This window comes from Diospyros lotus, chromosome 14, assembly GCF_014633365.1.
Source record: "Diospyros lotus cultivar Yz01 chromosome 14, ASM1463336v1, whole genome shotgun sequence".
NCBI lineage: Eukaryota > Viridiplantae > Streptophyta > Magnoliopsida > Ericales > Ebenaceae > Diospyros > Diospyros lotus.
This window is the reverse complement of record NC_068351.1, coordinates 4,845,092-4,860,425: the sequence shown is the minus strand read 5'-3', so window position 1 is coordinate 4,860,425 and position 15,334 is coordinate 4,845,092. Positions and strand designations below refer to the sequence as shown.

At 38.5% G+C, this 15,334-nt stretch overlaps 1 protein-coding gene across 1 annotated transcript; it reads left to right on the top strand.

The window, feature by feature from the left end:
• Positions 1-200: 200 nt before the first annotated feature.
• LOC127791129 (GDSL esterase/lipase At5g03610-like) lies at positions 201-3,769 on the top strand. Its single transcript, XM_052320917.1, has 5 exons — positions 201-418; positions 523-738; positions 1,607-1,878; positions 2,775-3,081; positions 3,173-3,769. Exons 1-5 carry the CDS (start codon positions 358-360, stop codon positions 3,382-3,384), a joined length of 1,068 nt encoding a protein of 355 aa, XP_052176877.1. The 5' UTR covers positions 201-357; the 3' UTR covers positions 3,385-3,769.
• Positions 3,770-15,334: the final 11,565 nt, after the last annotated feature.

Below are 15,334 nucleotides of genomic sequence, written 5' to 3'. Positions count from 1 at the left end.
ACGAGTGGAAGTCAAAAGGAGGAACTGTGATGTTGAAGGGCCAAGGGGCACGATCCGGTCAGTGATTGCAAACCCAGATTTGGTTTTGATTCTTAATTAATTAGATTAAACAAAACGACAAATAAATATTTAAGTGGGTCATCCATAGATCAATCAAATTCACACACACAGTATGTATAGTGAATTTCATATATTCAGCTCCTCCCCTCGCCGTGCTTATGGGGCCTTTGCCTTTCACAATTCACACTCTTCTTTAAATTAGGCTGGTTGAGCCAGTTAAGCCACCACCTAAACCCTATATAATCCCTGACTTCTTGGCACCTTACTCTCTGTCTATTTCTCTCTTCTCTATCTCCCATGGAGAGACAGAAACTGATCATCTTCTCTTTCTCTTTCTTCCTCCTTTCTCTTCTCGCAGGTTAGTTAATTTGCTCGTTACGCTTAATTAACTATCATTTCTCCCTCCCTCCCTCCCTCTCTCTCTACTCGACTTTCTTGTGTTTAATTTCCACATTTATGCAGGAAACCAGAACGTAGAAGCTGCTGCTGCTTCTTCTCGGCACCAAGGTTTATACGGATTTCACCCAACGAAGCTCTTCGTGTTCGGGGACTCCTATGCCGACACAGGCAACAACAGGAAGACCGTAGCCAACTCCTGGAAGGTTCCCTACGGCATCACCTTTCCCGGCAAGCCCGCCGGCCGGTTCTCCGACGGCCGCGTGCTCACCGATTACCTTGGTACATAACATACTTTCTCTCTCTTCACCTACAATAATTAATAATATTTGTCCATATGGGCACGATCATGGTGGCCACTTTAGCTTTTGCTTTTCTCAAGGGAAATGGCTTATCATTCCTTTACTGATGTGTTCTATAGTACTGTATGGCTGGGTGGTCTCATGGGTCTCTTCTCTTTCCTTCCATTTTCTCCTAAAAATCTATGTGCAGCTTCTCTCTGTCACTCTCTTTCTGCTTCTGCCATCATTGTGCCCTGTAAATCCTGCATTATTAAGCCCCTCTTGCTTTCTTTTCCTTTTACTTTTTTTCGTCTCTTATCATTTCTTTTTCTCATGCTCTCGCTATCACATGATTAGCTTTTTGTGGACATATAACTTTCATACATTATGGTATCAATATGCTTGTGAAGATAATTTATCTTATCTTTTGTATTTCACCCAACTAGCCTGCCCCAGGCCCCAGCTAATTCTTTTTTCTGAATCTCCTTTGCCTTTTTTTTTTAACCCCCAGTTCCTTTGCTTTCACTTTCTCACTTTGTTTTCCACCCACTATTATTTTATAATCCCCCCAAGGTTTTATACTAATCCACAGAAATTCCTGTCGTTTCCACTGTATCACTTCACTTTCTCCTCCTCCACGTATATGTAAATTTTTACACGCGTGGACAATGAAAACCTTCCACATTCATATTTACGAATATACTGCTCTTATTATAAAGAGACAGAATTTCAGATGTCACGTGTATATATTTTACTCATAAAACAGTTGATGATGATGATTCCACACATCTTGTCTGTATTATAGTCCATTCATGATGCGTTTTCCGGGAAAATAACATTTTCCTTTCTTGGTTCGTGTGTATATGCAGCGAAGTTTTTGGGACTGAAGTCGCCGGTGCCTTACAGATGGAGAAAATTTGCGGCGAGCCGACTGCGATATGGGATAAATTTTGCGTACGGAGGAACTGGAGTGTTCGATACGCTGGTTTTGGACCCGAACATGACGACCCAGATCGATTTTTTCCGGCAACTTGTCGATGATTCTGTCTACATGAAACGGGACCTGCAATCGTCGCTGGCGCTGGTTACTCTCGCCGGCAACGACTACGGCGCTTACCTCGCCAGAGGTGGCTCCATCCAGGTAATTCTATACATATAAATGCTTGTCTTTTCCTTGCTATATAACTGAATCCATGCGATGAATGATCCATTTCACGGTGGCTGATTCTGGGAATGACAATTTCTACCCACCTCGATCCACGGGCATTCGTGTTCGACTTTAGCTCAATTTTTTTGAGATAAGTATAAGAAAAATAATTAACATTCAATGAAAAACCAAATCTGAAAATGTAATAAGTCTAATTTAGTTTTAATTTAAATTAGACAAGTACATGTAATTATAGATTTTCGTTATTTAAATTAAGTACATAACTAGTTATATGGGCATTAGAGAAGGGATGTGAATACTGGGAATGGTAGAAGATACCGATCACCCGCCCGTACGGGATCCTGCCGGCGGTCAAACGTTACACGTGAATGCACGGCTGCTGCATGCACGAACGGGAGCGGTGACAAGACTCTGAAATTTACAGCAAAACCGTACTAATTTTTGGAAACTGCGGTTAGAGGAAATTACTACATATGGATAATTGAGCTGACCTGTCTCTGTCTTGTGTATAGTGCATATACGAAGGAAAGAAGTTTAAATGTCAGACAGAAGCTGTTTGGACACGGTAGAATTGAAATCCCAGTCTGGGATAATTAACCAACTCCCTCATCTAATTAAAAAATCCATGTCCAAAAGCAGGGCCTTTCTTTTGTGCCCTTTTCGCTTTCTCTTTCTTTGAGGCTCTTTCTTGGCCGCCTTTGAAGCATTATTAAAGAAAATTGGTTTTTGGGTGCGTTAATTAAATTTATCACATAAAATAGATGATTGGAATGGGATAGCTGATTTGACTCGTATTAGTGGAATTAAGGCTTGTGACGAAGAAGTCGATCCTCTTGCACTAAACTAACCTGTGCTTGTTCGATCTGCAGGATATAACATCCTTCATGTCCCGTGTGATCGATCAACTGAGCTCGAACCTGAGACGAATTCATGGGTTGGGAGTGAGAAAAGTAGCCGTGACGTCGCTGCAGCCGCTAGGGTGTCTGCCTCGGAGCACAGTGATGAATTCGTTCCAGCAGTGCAACGAGACGGAGAACACAGCCGCGGACTATCACAACCTCTTGCTGCGGGAAGCGGTGGCAAAGCTGAACAACGAGAGCAAGGACTCGGCGTTCATCATCCTTGATCTTTATGGTTCTTTCACTAGAGCCCTCAAGAACAGAGGAGACATTCTAGGTGTGATTAGTTAATTAACTCTTTCTTCTACTTAATTATTGACACAAATATAAATTAACCAAATGCTAATTTTTAATTTGATGTGGTGCAGGAAGTGTGAAGCTAGAGACTCCATTGAAGCCATGCTGCATTGGGGTGAGCCATGAGTATTCATGCGGCAGTGTGAATGGCAAAGGAGAGAAGATGTACACGGTATGCGCGAAGCCTGAATCTGCCTTCTTCTGGGACATGGTGCATCCAACACAAGCTGGGTGGCGAGCTGTTTACTTGGCTCTTAAATCCACTCTTCAACAACTTCGTTAGCTGAACCTTAATTACTCTGCGTTGCTAATTGAATTGTCTTCCTTTTTCTTTTTTTTCTGTTTAATTTGTTGCGAATATTTGTAAGAGTAAGTTTGTGCCTTAAAATTTGTTCTTCTGCAACTTCCATTCTGGTCAGTAGATAGAGACAGGGCCCTTAATTAGCTTTGTGGTTAATTGTGCTTGTATTGTTGTATTAATTAATTGTGAACTATATATGTAGCACCCAAAAATGAAGAGAATATTTGGTAGCTACAGCTAGGAGTTTTCCTCCAAAAATACGACCGTAATGATGTGTTCTAGAGTCTGATGGGTCGTGCAGAGAACAATCAAAACATGTTCTTTCAATAAAAGTGTTTCTCCTTTCAGTAAATGCCTTTTGTTTTAAGTTTCTTATGCGAAGGAAAAGCAACGGCAGAAAATGGAACTTTTTTTAAACAAAATTATTTGATTCATCAATATTTAACTTTTGTTCTAGCTGGGAAGCACACAAAAATAAAGAAAATGTTTGGTAGGCTGCAACTGCAAGCAAGTAAGATTAATATAATTTTACAGACATTTGATAAGATTATCATTACTTGTTGGGCCAAACTGCTTCTTCTTGCTTAATTATTTATGTCCTAGATAGCAAGAGATAAGTTATTTCTTAAGAAAGTCTTAACAAATCAGACAGAATCTTCTAATTAACCACAATGCAATTCACATTAGAGTAGTCAACGTTAAGATTTTGACAATTGACATCTTACTATTTCCAATTTTTACAATTTTTTAAATTTTTTAAACTTTATAAATAAATGAATGCATGACCCAGAATTGAAAGATTTCTTTTTTTTGTTATTAATATGAATTTTCAGTCACTTACAAGTTACAAATCAAGAAATAAAAAAGGAGGTTTTTTTCCAAGTATATTTTAAGATTGTCAAAATTCCAAAGAGATCAGATTTACTCCGAACCCTTCCTCTTCGTTGTTCTCTGGCATCAGCTTCTGAGATGCAAAATTGCAATGCGAAGGTACGCTTATCATCAGTACTGTCTCTATTCATCAAGTAACAGTCAATACATATACGTATGCATGTATATCTATATGTATTTGCCAATGGGCAAGTAGAAGTGTGCCGAAGATTTAAGTTGTTTTACTGCCGATTAAACCCCAATTTAGTACTCTTCGTCTTTGTATAATGGGTTTGGTTTGTGGTGAGTTGGGGATATTCTTGTGCATCTATTTACTGTTTGATAGGAAGAGTTGAAATTTTGGGAATGCTTGCATATTTGGTTTTTGATTTAGGGCAAATTCTGAGTTCCTCCAGAAGGTGCGGTCTCGTCATTTTGATCGCCGAAGTACATTGAAGAAGCCGGATTCATTATTTCCTATGGTGGGATTAAGGACAGGTATTAGTTTGATGGTCGTTCTGCACTATCTGAAAATCAAAGTTTTGAACTGCTGAAGTATAGGGATTTGAAACCTTGGACTTTTATCTTTCTGAATTGTTCTACTTGAAGCAACAAGATGAAAACCAGGTTGCATGCTATACATACATATATATATATATATGTTTATGGTTAGGGATTTCAAATGTGGGATCTTCCTGTAACATTGTAACATCATGGGATTTGAAATCCCATAAACATATACATACATACATATATATGTTTATCTTTTTGGCTTATCCTAGATGGATTTAAGCCTTTCTACTTAAAGTTATGTAAAACTTTAAAACTTACTAATGTTTAAGTTGATAACGTGTTTGAATAAATGTGTTTTAAACTGTCATTTATATAATTATGTGTTTGATTTAAAAAATGTGATAAACTATCAGAACTTAACAAAAATACTAAAATAAACATATTGTTGAATAATACAAATAAAATTTATAAAAATATTAATTTTAATAAAAATAAATTATAAATTGATGTCCAACTAATAAAATTATTACAATTACATGTTGATAAATTATATATAATTATAAAAAAATATATTAATACAATTATTAAAAATATATGGATTTGCTAGAAGTTGGAGGCGGCGATGGAGGAGCTGGAGGCGGGGGGCGACGATCGCGATGGAGGAGCTGGAGGCAGCGGCTGCGACAACGATGGGGTTGGAGGCAGGAGGCGGTGACAACAACGAAGGAGCTAGAGGTAGGCAGCCAAAGAAAGAAGACAGATGGATGAAAGAAAGGGAAAAAATTGAAAATATGATAGTTGTTGGAGGGTAAAATTGTAAAATACTTGATTAACTAAATAAGCTATAAACAATGTTTTTAGAAAGGGGGGGGGGGGAGCTTTTTTAAAACGCTATCAAATAGTATTTAAGCTCAGCAACATTTGAATTCTTTAATTTTTCACAAACATATAACTAAATAAGCTATACAGTGTTTAAGCTTCACTGATAGCTTATAAGCGACCAAACTGCTGAGCCAAACACCTTCTCAATCAAGATTGCTAGCTCAAATTGACTTTTAAATTACGAGGGCCAACTTATATAGTCATTTTTTTTTTTCGTGCCATACTATTGACATGGGATTAGATCATGGCAAAATTCTTGTAACACCTTGGCATAGTAACGGTGTATGATCGGGTCATTACAAACTCTTTTTCTGTAAATACTAGCATCCTCACCAAATGAAGAATCTCATATTTCATAATTCTAATATAAATTCAATCTCAAAACTTTCTGATGCATGAGCAAATAAAACCAGTTACTTTAATATTTTTATTTTAGGAACCTCTATGCTTTTTTTAATGTTATTTTTATTAGTTTGTTTTAAATGGTTGAGATTATGTGTTTTAAGGGCTACGATTGCCTTTTATTTTATTAGGATTTTTGTGAATATATAAAGTTTTCTTTTAATGTGAGGAAGGAATTTTCACATTTTATGAGATTTTTGTTTTAACAGAACTTTTTTTCTCTTAGCCCGGTTTGAAACCCAGAAGACAACCTTTGGCTATAGTTTTCAATCTCAAGTGCCTATCTTTCTAAGTTTTATTGCCCTCTATAGGCATGCATGTTTTTATTTGCCCCCGTCAATTTGATAGTAGAGACGAAGAACAATCTATTTTGTGATGGTAGCAAGAAAAGCAAGAGTTCCAAGGATGAACCAAGCTGTTGAGATACAAAGGATTATAGAGCAACTTTATGCAAGAGATGCAAACCTTGCATAGAGACCATGCTGAAGCCCATGCCCATAGGGAGGCACCGGAAGGGAACTGCTGTATAGTAGGCCTACCTGAACGAGGTAATAAATATTTTAACCTGTTTCATAATCCCATAGTTCATGAACAACCCGAACATGGTAGACTTGAGGAGAGGTAAACAAGAGCACTAGTGAATTTTGGAGTTGAGATTGAAGTTCTAGATTTTCATGCTGGATGCATGCAAAAGACTTTAGAAAACAAGGCCGTAAAGAGAAATAATTGGCAAGTCAGAATTCATGTAGTGATTCCACATGGTGGGATTAAGATTTTGATATGTTGTTTTATGTGCATGGAGTACTTATAGACTTATTTTGAGTGGAAGATGATGTTTGAAGAGAGAAAAAAGTTGTTTTTGAAGTTGATATTGAAAGAAAATTTTCACTTCAATGGTGTAAAAGGTTAGAGGAGCAATGTGCTATACATGGTAAGTTGGAGATTCATACATGGGAATTGATTAAAGCAAAATTGAGGAAGCAATTTCTCTTAGCTGATTACATAATGAATCTATACAAGCGATTCAATAATTTGTGGCAATATGAATTAAGCCTTGACAAGTATACTAGCAAGTTTTGTAACTTGTCAATTCTCATCGGACTTAACAAGAAGGATGAATAACTTACAACCCATTATTTATCAGGTGTGAAAATTGCAATTCAGGTTGGGATGTGCATCATGTGACTTTCTAATCTTAAAGGTGCATGTCAACATGCTATGCAAGCTGAAGAATTGATAGCTCGTTACAGTGTTAGGTGTCTATGTTGACTTTTTATGGCTCCCTCCCATATCCCACATCGGTTGGGCAGTGGGAGGGAGGTCCTCCTTAGCCTTATTTAATGCTCCCTTCCCCTTTGTTAAAAGCATCCCAACAAGTTTGCATTTATTGCACTTGTACCCCTCATTTGTGTGTGTATTTCTCTTACACACTTTGTATTTTCTCTCTTTGATATTAGTGAAGATTTGGTGGTGTCCGAGGACGTAGGCCATATTGGTCGAACCTCATTAATTTTCTGGTGTTTTGTTTATTTTTATATTCAATAGTTTTTTGTCGGGTATTATTTTGGTGCTTTTGATTTTGGGGAAAATTGCCCGATTTTCCCAACAATTGGTATCAAAGCCCAAGGTTCTTAGTATGCTCTGTGGTTGCAGTTGAGTCTGATCTTCCACATAAGAAAAGATCCTTTTTTTGGCCAAGTTTTTCTTAGTATGCTCTGTGGTTGCAGCTGTGTCTGATCTTCCACATCAGAAAAGATTTTCTTGGATTGTTCCGCTTTGATAACTATTGAATATAGAAGATGGTAGGCGAAAAGAGTTCAGAACAATCCACATCGGGAGCTTCTTCTTCGTCCACTTGGGTGAGGAATTTGGCGAATACAAGAATTGCAGTGGAAGTGTTTGACGGCTTCGGTCATTTCGGCATGTGGCAATGCGAGGTTCTAGACACTCTTTTCCAGCAAGGTCTAGACATCGCCATTGAAGAAAAGAAACCAGGAGATGTTGAAGAAAAAGATTGGAAGACCATCAATCGATTGGCGTGTGGTATAATTCGATCATGCCTGTCCAGAGAGCAGAAGTATGCATTCTCGAAGGAAAATTCTGCCGGTATACTATGGAAGGCATTGGAGGAGAAATTTTTGAAGAAAAGCGGTCAAAATAAGCTCTACATGAAAAAGAGATTGTTCCGCTTTACTTATGTTCCTAGTACCACGATAAATGATCATATCACTACCTTTAATCAGTTGGTAGCTGATTTGATGAATTTAGATGAAACGTTCAAAGATGAGGATTTGGCTTTGATGTTGTTGGGATCCCTTCCCGAGGAGTTTGAATTTCTTGAGACGACTCTGCTTCACGGGAAGGTTCAGGTGTCTCTTAGTGAAGTTTGTGCTGCTTTGTATAGCTATGAGTTGAGAAAAAAAGATAAAAAGGAAACAACGCATGGCGCAGCAGAAGCATTGATTGTAAGAGGCCGTTTGCAAAGCCAGAAGAAAGGAAGGAGAGGGAGGTCCAGTTCGAAACCCAGATCGAACAAAGATGAGTGTGCCTTTTGTCGGGAGAAAGGCCACTAGAAGAAGGACTGCCCAAAGTTAAAAGCTAAGGGCAAATCTGACAAAGGGAAAGTCGTCTCAAATATTGCTGAAGTTAATGATGAGGATTCAGACCTTTCATTAGTTCTTACGTCTTCAACAAGCTATTTTGGAGCTTGGCTTTTGGATTCGGGTTGCAGCCACCATGTGTGTCCTAATCGGGATTGGTTCTTTGACTTTCAAGAACTTGATGGAGGAGTTGTTTACACAGCAAACAACACACCTTGTGAAACAACCGGAGTTGGCACAATCCATTTGAGGAATCATGATGAATCAACCAGAATACTGACAGATGTAAGATATGTGCCGAGTTTGACAAAGAATCTCATTTCTGTGGGAACATTGGAGTCCAAAGGATTGAAGGTAACTGCAGAAAATCGAGTTATGAAGGTGTTCTCTGGCGCACTTGTAATATTGAAAGGTATACGAAAGAAGAATAACTTGTATTACTATCAGGGTAATGCAGTTATTGGGACAACAGCAGCAGTAGCTTCAGATGATGACAGGGATACAGAAGTAACCAAACTGTGGCATATGCGTTTGGGACATGCAGGTGAAAAATCTTTGCAAATTTTAGCGAAGCAAGGATTATTGGAAGGCGTCAAGACCTGCAAATTAGACTTCTGTGAGCACTGTATCAAGGGGAAGCAGACGAGAGTGAAGTTTGGCACTGCAATCCATGATACCAAGGGTATTCTGGATTATGTTCACTCAGATGTGTGGGGACCATCCAAGACAACATCTATGGGAGGTAAACACTACTATGTAACCTTTGTTGATGATTATTCCCGAAGAGTATGGGTGTATTCTTTGAAAAAAAAGGATAAAGTGTTGGGATGTTTCCTTAAATGGAAAAATATGGTGGAAACTCAGACTGGCAGAAGGATCAAACGACTCAGAACAGATAATGGTGGTGAGTATAGAAATGATCCATTTGATAAGGTCTGTCAAGATGAAGGTATTGTTCGACACTTTACAATTAGAGATACACCACAACAGAATAGGGTGGCAGAACGCATGAACCGAACGTTGTTGGAGAAAGTTCGGTGTATGTTGTCCAATGCTGGGTTGGGTAGACAATTTTGGGCTGAGGCTGTGACATATGCGAGTCATCTCATTAACCGGTTGCCATCAACTGCTATTTGTGGAAAAACACCTTTCAAGGTATGGTCAGGAAAACCTGCTAATGATTATAATTCCTTACATGTTTTTGGTTCCACTGTATACTATCATGTTAAGGAATCCAAGTTGGATCCAAGAGCAAAGAAAGCTTTGTTCATGGGGATCACTTCTGGAATAAAGGGCTATCGGCTCTGGTGTCCGGAATTGAAGAAGATAATCTTTAGTAGGGATGTTACCTTTGATGAATTTGCCATGTTGGAAAAGGTAACAAATAAAGCTGTGCAGCAGTTTGATGATGCTCCACAGCAAGTGGAGAATACTCCAAAACAGGTGGAATTTGAAAGAAGAATTGACCCAGCAGTAAGTATCAAATCAGGTGGAGACACTCCTGCGCCAGAGGAGTCGTCAGATGAAGAAGAGGTTCCAACCCAAGAACCTCCACAACAACAAGAAGGCCACGACGAGAGATTCGAAAACCTGCTCGATTTGTCGATTTGGTGGCCTATGCATCTCCAATTGTAAATGATGAAGTTCCTGCCACTTACAATGAAGCTGTCCAAAGTTCAGAAAATGAAAATTGGACGAAAGCTATGAATGAAGAAATGCAGTCCCTTAAAAAGAATGAGACATGGAAGCTGGCCAGCTTACCGAAGGGAAAGAAGGCAATTGGATGCAAATGGGTATATGCAAAGAAAGATGGATTTCCTGACAAGAATGATGTTCGCTACAAGGCAAGGTTGATGGCTAAAGGCTACGCTCAGACGGAAGGTATTGATTATAATGAAGTGTTTTCTCCAGTTGTGAAACATTCTTCCATTAGAATTTTGTTGGCCTTGGTAGCGCAATTGAATTTGGAACTAGTTCAAATGGATGTGAAAACCGCGTTTCTACACGGTGACTTGGAAGAGGAAATCTATATGACTCAGCCAGAAGGATTCAGAGTTGCTGATAAAGAAAATTGGGTTTGCAAACTAAACAAATCGTTGTACGGATTGAAGCAATCTCCGAAACAGTGGTACAAGCGATTTGACAAGTTTATGTTGGGGCAGAGGTACACAAAAAGCAAATATGATCATTGTGTGTATTTGCGCAAGCTACAAGATGGATCTTTTATTTATCTTCTCCTATATGTTGATGATATGCTGATAGCTTCTAAGAACAGTGGAGAAATTGAAAAACTGAAGGCTCAGTTGAATAAGGAGTTCGAAATGAAAGATTTAGGTGAAGCCAAGAAGATTCTCGGCATAGAGATAATAAGAGACAGGAAAAGAAGAAGGCTTTGTTTGACTCAGAGATCATATCTGGAGAAAGTACTACAACGTTTTGGCACGAATGAAAAGTCAAAACCTGTGAGTACCCCGTTAGCTCCTCATTTCAAACTTAATGCATCTTTATCTCCGAAGAGTGCTGCGGAACAGGAGTATATGTCAAAGGTTCCGTATGCAAAAGTTGTTGGTAGCTTGATGTATGTTATGGTGTGTACAAGGCCCGATATTTCACAGGCAGTTGGAATTGTGAGCAGGTATATGCATGATCCTGGAAAGGAACATTGGCAAGCTGTGAAATGGATTCTACGGTATATTCTGAACACCGTAGATGTTGGCTTAGTATTTGAGCAGGATGAGAAAATAGATAATTGCATAGTTAGTTATTGTGATTCTGACTATGCTGGTGATATGGATAAACGTCGATTACGACTGGTTATGTGTTCACATTAGCAAAGGCACCGGTCAGTTGGAAGTCTACCTTACAGTCTATAGTTGCTCTGTCTACCACAGAAGCGGAGTACATGGCAGTTACAGAGGCTATGAAGGAGGCTATTTGGCTTTATGGGTTGCTTGATGAATTGGGAATTGGTCATAAGTACATCAAGATACATTGTGACAGTCAGAGTGCTATTCATTTAGCAAAGAACCAAGTTTATCATGCAAGGACAAAGCACATCGACGTAAGATATCATTTTGTACGGGAAATTCTGGAAGAAGGAGAGATTCAGATTCAGAAGATCCCAACTGCTGAAAATCCTACTGATATGATGACTAAGGTTGTAACAGCAATCAAGTTCCAACATTGTTTGGACTTGATTCATATCCTTAGTATTTGAAGTTGGCGCTTCATAGCGCATTTGAAGACACCTACTGATGATTGATTCTTTGAAGAGATTGTTGAGGTTTTTGGTTGGGATTTGGGAGATTCGCCAAGGTGGAGATTTGTTGACTTTTTATGGCTCCCTCCCATATCCCACATCGGTTGGACAGCGGGAGGGAGGTCCTCTTTAGCCTTATTTAATGCTCCCTTCCCCTTTGTTAAAAGCATCCCAACAAGTTTGCATTTATTGCATTTGTACCCCTCATTTGTGTGTGTATTTCTCTTACACACTTTGTATTTTCTCTCTTTGATATTAGTGAAGATTTGGTGGTGTCCGAGGACGTAGGCCATATTGGTCGAACCTCATTAATTTTCTGGTGTTCTGTTTATTTTTATATTCAATAGTTTTTTGTCGGGTATTATTTTGGTGCTTTTGATTTTGGAGAAAATTGCCCGATTTTCCCAACAGTCTAATGATTTGAGAGATTGTTGTGTCAAGTCCCAAGTTTCCAGCTGTTGTCCAAGACTCGAAAAGTGCCCAAACAGCTTAGGAAAGAACCAAACAAGTAGTAGTTTTGGAAGGACAACCTCTAGAGTTGTTGGGGGTTCAAGTCACAGCAAAAAAGGGAAGGAACTCATGTGTTTGGGAGCTCCAAATGGTGCTGGCGGCAACTTACACAATCTTCTCTTATACATAAAAGAAGCCCTCATGTAATTGAAGATCAATCAACAACCTTGCGAAAGCCCCTCAGTTGATTCTCATGATCCTCATCACACAAACCTTTGTTGATTTTCCTTGCTGACACCTCGTCATCTTTCCTTGCTGACACCTCGTCATCTCTCTTGAACCCCTAGCTAATGTTGAGAAGTCCATTCACACCCTCACCTGTGTCAGACGTCCCCTTTTTTCTGTGTCCCAGGCCCTTGAACTCCTTTGTTCCTATCAAGACCCGTAATTGAACTCAACCCCTTTTGTTAACCCAGACCAGAAACTGACCCATTCTCCTATCCGTGACTCATCTTGCAAACCCGTATAATTTCTTTGCACCAAATGGTCCATCCTCTTGAACCCAATACTTGAGGCTCAAAAGAGTTATCACCTAATCCCAATTCTTTGTTAGCCCATTCAAAACCCACCCTTTGGGTTTCAGAATTCCAAAAACCTTTAGATGCTTTATTCTAAAACTAATAACTTACTGCCAGCTAGGCCCTTAAACCAAAACCAAATTTAGCGTAGTTAGATTAATTTGCCCACAGCCATACCCATTAACAACCATCTTTGCCTAAAAACAGGTGGTATTAGTTCCTTTTCCAGTTTAAAGTTCTGTTTACAAATTTGGTGTGAATTATTGTTGTATGCTATTTTCAAATTTTAAACCTATTTTCATAGACCTATTTTAACTCTCTAAATCATATTTTCCCCATTGTATTTTATATTTCGAATCTCACTAACCGTGTTATCCACCATTATATACTCACAAACAGATATCATCATGATGTATAACTTAACTTTGGTGTTAACTCTATGTTTGATGTTGAGAACATTGTTGCATATAAAGGTCATTCTACTCATCTAAATGATCCTCTTGTTGACCCATTCATTGATGATAATCCAGAGCCTAAAGTCCCAATACCATTGCCCTTTTGTTTGACACACAGATAATGTAACATTATTTTAGATTATATTGCCACTGTTAGACCCCTTCCTATTGGAGCCTACTGCAGGTCAGCAAAATCTTTACATATAGCAACAAATTCTTCCCATATGATCTAGTTGTTATTGACAAAAAAGATCAGCCACCAGTGACATGACAGACAGCCATTCAATTACTTTCCTTATGGTTGGGTGATTGAGCAGTGAGAGTCCACAAAACTGGAAGACTGGTTCTCCTACCTGGGGAGACTGATAAGAAATTAGTTTTTGATTTATTTTTTTAGATTTTAGCTTATTTTTATTTATTTATATAATTGTAACCAGAATATTTGTGTTTTAGTTTAGCCTATAAACAGGCCTAGGATGTAACTAGAAAGAAGATTATTGATTTTGAAAACAAATTGCTGAATTTCCTCTTAGTAGAATCTCTCCTTTCTCCCTTTCTCTTGGGTCTTCTTCCTCCCTATCCTACTTCTCTTTCTTCAATTTCTTCTCTTCTTCTTCAATCTTCTGCCAATTCTTTGCTGTTCAGCATCAGGTTTTTTTCCCTGAAAACACTTGTGCAGCAAAGACGTATGCATCACAAGATATTCAGAGTTGTGAGGACTGAGTTATTGTTTTATGGTAATTGAAGAAGTTTTACACTTTAAACTCCTTAATCTATTATTCGGATTAGACACATTTATATTACAAATAGTAACTGTTCATATGGAGATAGTTACACACAAGAAAAAACTACTTAACTGTATATTACAAATAACTGTATAATTAATGGAACGACCCTCCTATATTTTGTCTAATTGTCTAACTGTCTCTATTTCTTGTATACGGTTTTCTACATAACACCCCTCAAGCTGGACTGTAAATATTAAGGAAGCCCAGCTTGAATCTTCACATCTTCAAACTGAGTCTTCAGTAGATCCTTGTCCACCTTCAATTTTTCTTTTTATGAAGTGCCTGTCTGTTTAGGTCACTTTGAACATGTTGAGTTGTTGTTAATATCTAGTTAGACGACTAAGATATTGGCTAACTAAGAGATCTCCTTAACAACGCCTCTGCTATGTCCTCAATGTCAGAATATGTTTCCTTTGCAGCATCCTAGATTTCTTGTGCCGTCTTTATGGAGGACAATATTTTCTTCGACTTCTTGTGTCTTCAAGGTCGAAATACTTCTCCTCTATGGCATCCCAAATGTCTTGTACCATCTCGTGGAGGATGAAATTTATTCCAACTTCCTGTGTCTTCACTGACAATAGGTTTATTTTATTGGTATTGCACATACATCATCCTTCAGTTCCTCTAGAGATATGACTGACAACAACCCCTTCTTTCAATTTTTCTGAAGGAATTTCACTTTCAATTGCAGCAACTGGGGCTATGATTGCACCATCTTGCATGCAAAACACATTCCACCACAATTTTCTGTTTGATATTAGAAAGGCTTTTCTGTGTGCGCATTGCTTCTGGAAAAAATAGAGAAAACGCTATTTAATGATGCGCATAATTATTGGACTAAGGAGAAGAAGTTGGAAAAGCCAATGATGATGAAGAAGAAGAGCATTATGAAGGCAAATGCATGGATGAGAGAAGTGTCGACATCTCTTCTTCCCCGATTTTATTGATTCTCCTTTTCTATATTGTATGACTGTGAGATCCCCTTGACGGAAATAGTGAGGCTTCTTCTACAAAGGTTCTGCATTGAGGATGGGTCAAGGAAAAGTTGGAAACATCGTGGGGTTTGGTTAGATTAGAGTCTTGAGATCTCTCAAAGGCTGATTAGGCTTTGATTTTTTGTGTCTCTTCTTTTTGC